At 42.3% G+C, this 7,307-nt stretch overlaps 1 protein-coding gene across 2 annotated transcripts; it reads left to right on the top strand.

Moving 5' to 3' along the window:
• Nucleotides 1-207: 207 nt before the first annotated feature.
• On the top strand, nt 208-7,007 carry LOC138770037 (uncharacterized). 2 transcript variants are annotated; one of them, XM_069948901.1, is made up of 2 exons: nt 208-267; nt 4,979-7,007. In XM_069948901.1, exon 2 carries the CDS (start codon nt 5,036-5,038, stop codon nt 6,383-6,385), a length of 1,350 nt encoding a protein of 449 aa, XP_069805002.1. In that variant the 5' UTR covers nt 208-267; nt 4,979-5,035; the 3' UTR covers nt 6,386-7,007. The 2 variants fall into 2 exon arrangements, with proteins under 2 accessions (XP_069805002.1, XP_069805003.1); XM_069948902.1 differs by having other exon boundaries at nt 225-271.
• Nucleotides 7,008-7,307: the final 300 nt, after the last annotated feature.

The following is a 7,307-nucleotide window of genomic DNA, read 5'->3' as shown; positions in this document are numbered from 1 at the left end:
TCCAGCACAGAAAGGGTTAACCAGAGGATTTTTCTCCAGCTCCTGGGGGCGTGTCCGCATTCCTCAGACGTCACCAGGGAACGCCCTGCTTCTGTCACATGACTGTCTTAGAGCCGGCTCCATCTTTAGTATATCGGACATCATAGGGTGGGATTGTGTGTCCATGTGACTGCAGGGGGCAGTATTTCTCTGTTCAGCGCATGTGCAATAGACACTTCCGCCTACCAGGCTTATCTACTACCCGGGAGATTCATGCCCCCAGCATCTGTGGGTATTTACCTCTATCTCTCTTATCTTATACAGGTGTAATGCTATAATGTATGCAGGAGGGAATCTTACTATGTGCAAAGAAGGTGCTATCAATCAGAGTTAGGATTGGCAGGTGGTTCTATAAATGTAAAACAAATCAGAGTCTGGGTTGCATCCATTATGCATGGTGTAAGGATTAGTTTTCCAACATATTATAGGTTGTGCATTGCTGGCATCGTTCTATCTGACATATCTGTAGTTATGGTGGATATAGTATATACTCGTGGGATGTGCTCGGCATCTATACGCTCATATCATTGTGTCTAACTTGGGGATATGCCAAACATACTGTTGATCCAACTTGTATCCACAACCGCTCCATGCTTATCTGTTCATGGGTTATAACTTATATTATCATGCACCCTCACTAAGTTCGGGACATAATAAATACATTGCAGGTCTATGTTGCAACCGTTATGCATGTTGTAATGTTTAGGTTTTTGACACATAATAGCTTGTTATGATGTTGCATTGTGATAATGGCCGGAGAATCTTGACATACCAGCAAGTACTAAGCATGGTGGATATATTATATACTTACAGGGATGTGCTAGGCGTGCACGCTTACATTACTATGCTCATATTGCTGTGTTTAACACTGGGTTATGCCAGACATACATTAGACCTATGTTATAGCAGTTACCAATCCATGTTTGTTCACATCTGTGGATATATTTGTTATGCACGCCTGCTAAGTCTAGGACATAACAAATATCATATTTTCTGGTCACGCTGTTTTATCCTATGGTCAATTTGTGATATCTAAGTGGCAGAATATCTTTTGTAACAATGCAGGGGTTAAATGGGTATGTCGCCTTGCATGTAACATAGTAACAGCAGGGTAATGGAGGCATGTGTGATGCTGCTAGACACAAAGGTAGTGGCAGCCAATTGGAATATAGAATGAGTGGCTACTAATCTCACTGTCTACAGGAACTTTGTGCTCCCCCAAAAGGAGGGGTACATGCTGCTGTGGTGGCAATATTGTTAACTTACAAGGTCTCCTCCATGTCTTTCAAGGTACAGTCCTGTAAATTTGTATACATTTTCTTGTATTATTATTGTATATGTATATTGGTCATGCTCCTTGACAAATGTGGATGCCGAAACGCGCGCTGGGGCTCGTGGCTGTCAGGATTCTTTACGATCTAAGGTAATGAGGTAGGGATTGCATGTATACAGCATCGGGGTCCATAGTACGCCATATTTATTTATGCACTAGTCACTTTTACTTTATACCCAGTACTGTAGTAACCATATGTGCAATACTCCCTACTGATTTTCCGGCAGCCGTACCATGGCATATTTAAATTCATTAACAGTCATTTAGCTGCTGCAGTATACTATTTTATATCCTGTACCACAATATTCATCGGTGCTGACTCTTCTATTTATCATTGTGTATTTTTAACCAATAAAGATTTGTAATTTGTAAGTTTTGCGCAAGCAAATTTTGAATGAATTTTCTCTGACAGATGGGAATGACGACAGTAGAGCATCTATCAGGTTGCACTTGTCTTCCCACACCTTTTTATTACCCTCTACTGGTGGAATTAAGGATGCAATGTTGTCCTCGTAACGGGAATCTAGCAAAGTGGCCACCCAGTACTCTGCACTGGTAAAAATCCAGGCATTGCGCAGGCACTGTAGCATGTAGTTGTGTGTATGAGCCTGGCTGCCCAGGGGAAAGAACAAGCTGTCCTTGGTGGGAGGTGTCTTCTCTGGCTCCTCTGTATCCCCCCAGCCATAATCAAGTGACGCCCATGGGCTGTTGTGAGGGCAAATCCTCCTCATCCTCCTACTCCAAAACTGTCTCCTGCCTGGAAAATCCCAATCCCAGGTTTAGGGTATATTCACACGGGCGGGCTCGCAGCGAGATTCTCGCTGCGAGCCCGGCAGGTCCTGGCAGTTCCCATAGACTACATACTTGCTGCGGTCTAAACGACCGCAGCGAGTATGTAATTATACCGCCCTTAACCCCTTCTGCTCCCGCCGGCTCCCCCGCTGTAAGCAGCATACATTACCTGTCCTTGCTGCACGGGTCCGGCGTCCTGCTCTCCCGTCCGACCAATTAGTGTGTTGCCCAGCCGCAGCCACTGATTGGCCGGGCGGGAGAGCAGGACGCCGGACCCATGCAGCAAGGACAGGTAATGTATGCTGCTTACAGCGGGGGAGCCGGCGGGAGTAGAAGGGGTTAAGGGTGGTATAATTACATACTCGCTGCGGTCGTTTAGACCGCAGCAAGTATGTAGTGTATGGGAACTGCCAGGACCTGCCGGGCTCGCAGCGAGAATCTCGCAGCGAGCCCCCCCGTGTGAATATACCCTTAGAGAAATAGGAATAGGCAGAAAATAGTATTTCTGTTTGCCGGAAATTCTTTCGTTCATGGAAATTTCACAGTGGATTTCACACTATGAGCTTCGCAGTGAAATCTGGTGTAATGCGTAGTAGTGCTATTATGGTCTATGGCCCTGCATATCACCACTTCCAGGTCTCGCTGGGAGGCACTGGCTCAGCCAATCAATCAGTGAAAGAGTTACCCAGGCTTAGAAAAACATGGCTGCTTTTTTCCAGAAGTAGAACCAATTTTGTCCTCAGTTTGGGTGTGGCTTTGCAATCAGTTTAATTTAAGTTAATGGAGCGGAATTGCAATACTACACACAACCTGGGGACAGGGGTGGTGCTGTTTTAGCAAGAAAGTATCTTTAATTCTTCTAATCCTAGATATTCCCTTCAGTCAACAAAAGTGTCCAGTCAGGGTAACTTACATAGCCCTGTTCTGCCAAAAAGAAATTGGACTCCAGGCCTGGAAGTTTCAGTTTCATTGTTTGGATGTTAAAATTATTTAGTATTTAGCAGTCACTAACCCTTGGCAGGTAGATGGCAACTTGTTCATGCAAAACCAAGGCGGCATACTGGAGCAAAAAGGTCTCTGAAGACTATAGCGCATTGGATAAATCAGCCATTAAAGAATCTTATAAAAGTAAGGCAAACTCCGAGCCTGTTATTCGGGGCACAAGCGTCTAATAAGTTTATAGAATTGATAGTGTCCTACAGACACCCCTCCCACCCTAGGGAGCTACTAATTTGGTAAGTCTCCAATCGTGGTGATCATGAAGGAGGATGCAGTGAATTATTTTTACTGTTAATTTACTTTCCACTCTTTGCACTCTATAGTTAACATTTGGAAACCACTGGGGAGGTGCATAGGGGAGAGGTTTTTAAACTGTTCTGTATCCTGTCCCTACAGACACAAGCAGAGCAACCTTCAATTATGGTGCTGTCTTACAGGATTAGTGGAAAGTAAATTAATGGTAAGAATAATTCTTTATTTATGGCCCATGAAACTGTGAAAGCATAGCTTTAGCATTCGTTCCAGCACCATTATATTACTTTATTGTTTTTTTTCTATTCAGTGATCAGGTAGGAGGAATTACATGCCCATAGCATAATATTTTTTTCTGTTTCCAGTAAGTGCCAACTGCACAGGTCAGCACTCGCTTTAAAAAAATATTTCTCCATGTAAAAGGGGCTTTACATTCATATGTCTTGAAATTTCATTAGTCTTGTAATCCTGTGATACCCAGTAGACTACATAGTCAGGATGTCTGTCTCTACTCTGTGGCTGCCTTCTTATTAAGGCCCTATTCCACCAACAGATCTGACAACAGATTATCTGCCAAAGATTTGAAGCCAAACCCAGGAGTGGATTTGAAAAGAGGAGAAATCCAGTCTTTCCTTTATGACCTGTTCTCTGTTTATAGTCTGTTCCTGGGTTTGGCTTCAAATCTTTGGCAGATAATCTGTCGTCAGATCTGTTGGTGTAATAGGGCCTGTGTTCAGAAGTATGCCCTATAAAATGAAGCTTGGTGCTGCTGTCTGAATAACAGCTGACAGGGAGAAACCTATCACAAAGAAACAGACATAGTCATGTAATACTCTATAATGTGAGTTGGAGACGCAAGCTCAGTCACTTGCTGCAAATAGAGGAGGCAGAGTCTCATAACTGCACTTGCCCACTCCTGTCTCTGCAAAGCCAGAGGTATCCTGGGAAATGTATGCTGCATAAGGAGAGTCCAATCAGAAGACAAGAAGTAATCAAGATGGCGGACATGCCTCATCTGAAATATGTACAGTGATCCCTCAACCTACAATGGCCTCAAGATACAATATTTTCAACATACAATGGTCCTTTCTGGACCATTGTAACTTGAGACCAGACTGAACATACAATGCTACAGACAGTGAAGAGCTGCAGCACATGTAAATAACTAGATTATCAACCAATGAAACTGGTATTTTGCTGGCCATTTTACTGGTAAAACGCCAGTATAACTGAAATGCATGCACTGGTTGGCTGTCTAGTAGTGATTCTCCAAGTATAGTGTGATACTACATGTCCTGTGCTGCTTTTTACCTGGGCCAGTTTTCTACAGAATATTGGTCTCAACATACAATATTTTCATCATACAATTGGTCCTGGAACCAATTAATATCATATGTTGAGGGACGACTGTATACACAAAACATACACAAAGCCTCTACATTGTTTTCTCTTTTAAATATAGTAGATAAAAAGGGAAATAATACATTCTAGGCATTGCTGAATGTTTATAAGCATTTGTAAGATGAAGCCTTGTTTTACTAACAGTATCATGTTCTTCTGTAGGTTCCCTCCAATCTGTTATCTGACTTACAACACTGAATGGAATCTGGATTTTAAAAAATGGCAGCCACCAGTATGAAAATTATGAATCATCAAAAAGGCATATTTGCACCAAAAATGCTCCAAGCGAACCATGGCAAGTTCATAGCAACAGAAAGACTTCTTAAGAAGCCAGTGCATACTGCTCTGAATGAAGACTCTTTTAAGGTAGAAGATAAAATTAGACATGCCGATGGTGTCAATGGATTCAAATCTATTGAACAAGGTAAAATGATAAAAGTTTGTGTACGGCAAAGGAAAGACATCTATAGACCCTCTGTAGACAATTGGGCTGACTTAACGTCCAATTCCAAGGACTACAGAAAAAGCTTAGCACTTACAGCTTCTGGGAAGGAAGCCCAAAACATGACAAGGTCACCTGCTGCGGTGAATAATAAAAGACCTTTTCTAGTTAGTGATGTTGGTCATTCTTTTCTTCCACACAACCCAGAAAGGAGTTCTGTACATTTTAGTCAAGATAGAAAAATCAGTTACAGCGAAATAAAAAATCAAGCGTCAAATCCACGTAGCAAAACCCAAATTGCTACAGCAAATGTACTGAAAAAGGAACCACTTTCCCAAGGTATTCAAGACATTTGCTGTCCAGACACCAGTCTTCGTCATGGGATTCCATTTAACTATTCCAATAAGAGGGTTGTATTAAAGAATAATGTTCTACATCCTGTTAGAACTACTGACCCGTATAAAAGAATAAAAATTTGTGATGACACAACCTCAACACATAACGTGGGGAGAATATGTCAGAAAATGTTCTATCAGCAAGTGCCACATAGGCAAACCTCTACTATACCTAGTACTTATAGTAATAATACCAGTTCTGTTACATGTAAGACTGACACAAATGGCATGTCAAAAGATAAAGCCAAAAGTTCACCTACTGATGAAATAAAAGGCGGGATGGTACATTTTAAAGAAAAAGATAAAACTGAAAGCTCTACGCAGAGGAGATTTTTGCTTATTGACAGTCAAGGAATGCCTTATACTGTTGTTGTCGAGGAACCTCTATCTATAGGCTTAAGTAACTCATCCGGTACATCGCCGTCAGGCAGTATGGACGCCGGGGTCTCAAAATCTTCAGCCCCACGGAAGGTATATAAATGTCCTGTGTGCTTTAGAATATTCGAGTATCTATCCTATCTCCAGAGGCACAGCATTGCTCATTCTCAACAAAAGCCTCACGTCTGCAAGGTCTGTGGTAAAGCCTTCAAAAGAACTTCCCATCTTACCCGTCACAAGTACACCCACTTTGGCGGGAAGCCTTGTCAGTGCCAAATATGTCAACGCAGATTTCGCGATGCTGGTGAGCTTGCACGTCATCACTTGAGTCATACTGAAGAAAAAAATCACTAAAATATTTTCAGTCGTCTTTCCAGGACTTAATACTTTTCAGTGTTACGTCTTCACAATACACATTTAAAAAAAAAAAAACTTTCAAAACAAAACAGACTTTCACGTTTTTCGCGAGTTGGATAATAATTTTGTCTACATTCTATTTAACAGACTAGTTGTTGATCCTATACAGAGTACCAGTGTGTGTTTTGCTCATGTTTCTCCACAGGGTTTTAATCTTTGGTATTGTGCCGCCCTATTAAGATCCCACCCAGGGGAGGATTGATATATTGGTCTTCTTTGTGATAGATAACTTGTTTAGATAATGAATACCTTTTTTTTACTTATTGTACTAATCTAAATAGTAGATTCATATTTCTAGCCTAAGAGGCATTCACACAACTGTAATTTTGTCCCATTCCTCCTGTGTATTTCATGTAATGTCACAAGGTCTTTGAAAAGGAAATGGCAAGATATATACAATTAGAGGATGGATCCAAAACATAGCTGTGTGAATGTGTTCTTCATAAGTTATTGGTGCAGTATAAAGCCAAATGGTAAATACCATAGCAATATACATGTGGCTTATGACATGGTTTTGGCAGCACGTACCGGCCGCGTCTGCAGCAGTAGCTGTATACCCGAAAAAAAGCAGTTTAATCCCCGGGCGCGTGACAGGCAGCAGCAGGGAGGTAGTCATCTGGACGACTACCTGCCCATATCTAGTCACCGCTCTCTGCCTGTCAGCACGCTTGGAGGGATGATTGACAGACAGAGAGGCCAGTAAAGGACCTCTCTGCCTGTCATTCATCCTCTCCGAGCATGGTGACTAGATACGGGCGGGGAGCCATCCAGATGACTACTTCCCTGCCGCTGCCTGTCACGCGCCTGGGGATTAAACTGCTTTTTTTCCCGGGTATATAGCTACTGCTGCAGCCGCGGC

This window comes from Dendropsophus ebraccatus, chromosome 12 (assembly GCF_027789765.1).
Source record: "Dendropsophus ebraccatus isolate aDenEbr1 chromosome 12, aDenEbr1.pat, whole genome shotgun sequence".
NCBI classification, from domain to species: domain Eukaryota; kingdom Metazoa; phylum Chordata; class Amphibia; order Anura; family Hylidae; genus Dendropsophus; species Dendropsophus ebraccatus.
The sequence above is the reverse complement of the archived record's forward strand: the minus strand, read 5'-3'. Positions and strand labels throughout refer to the sequence as shown.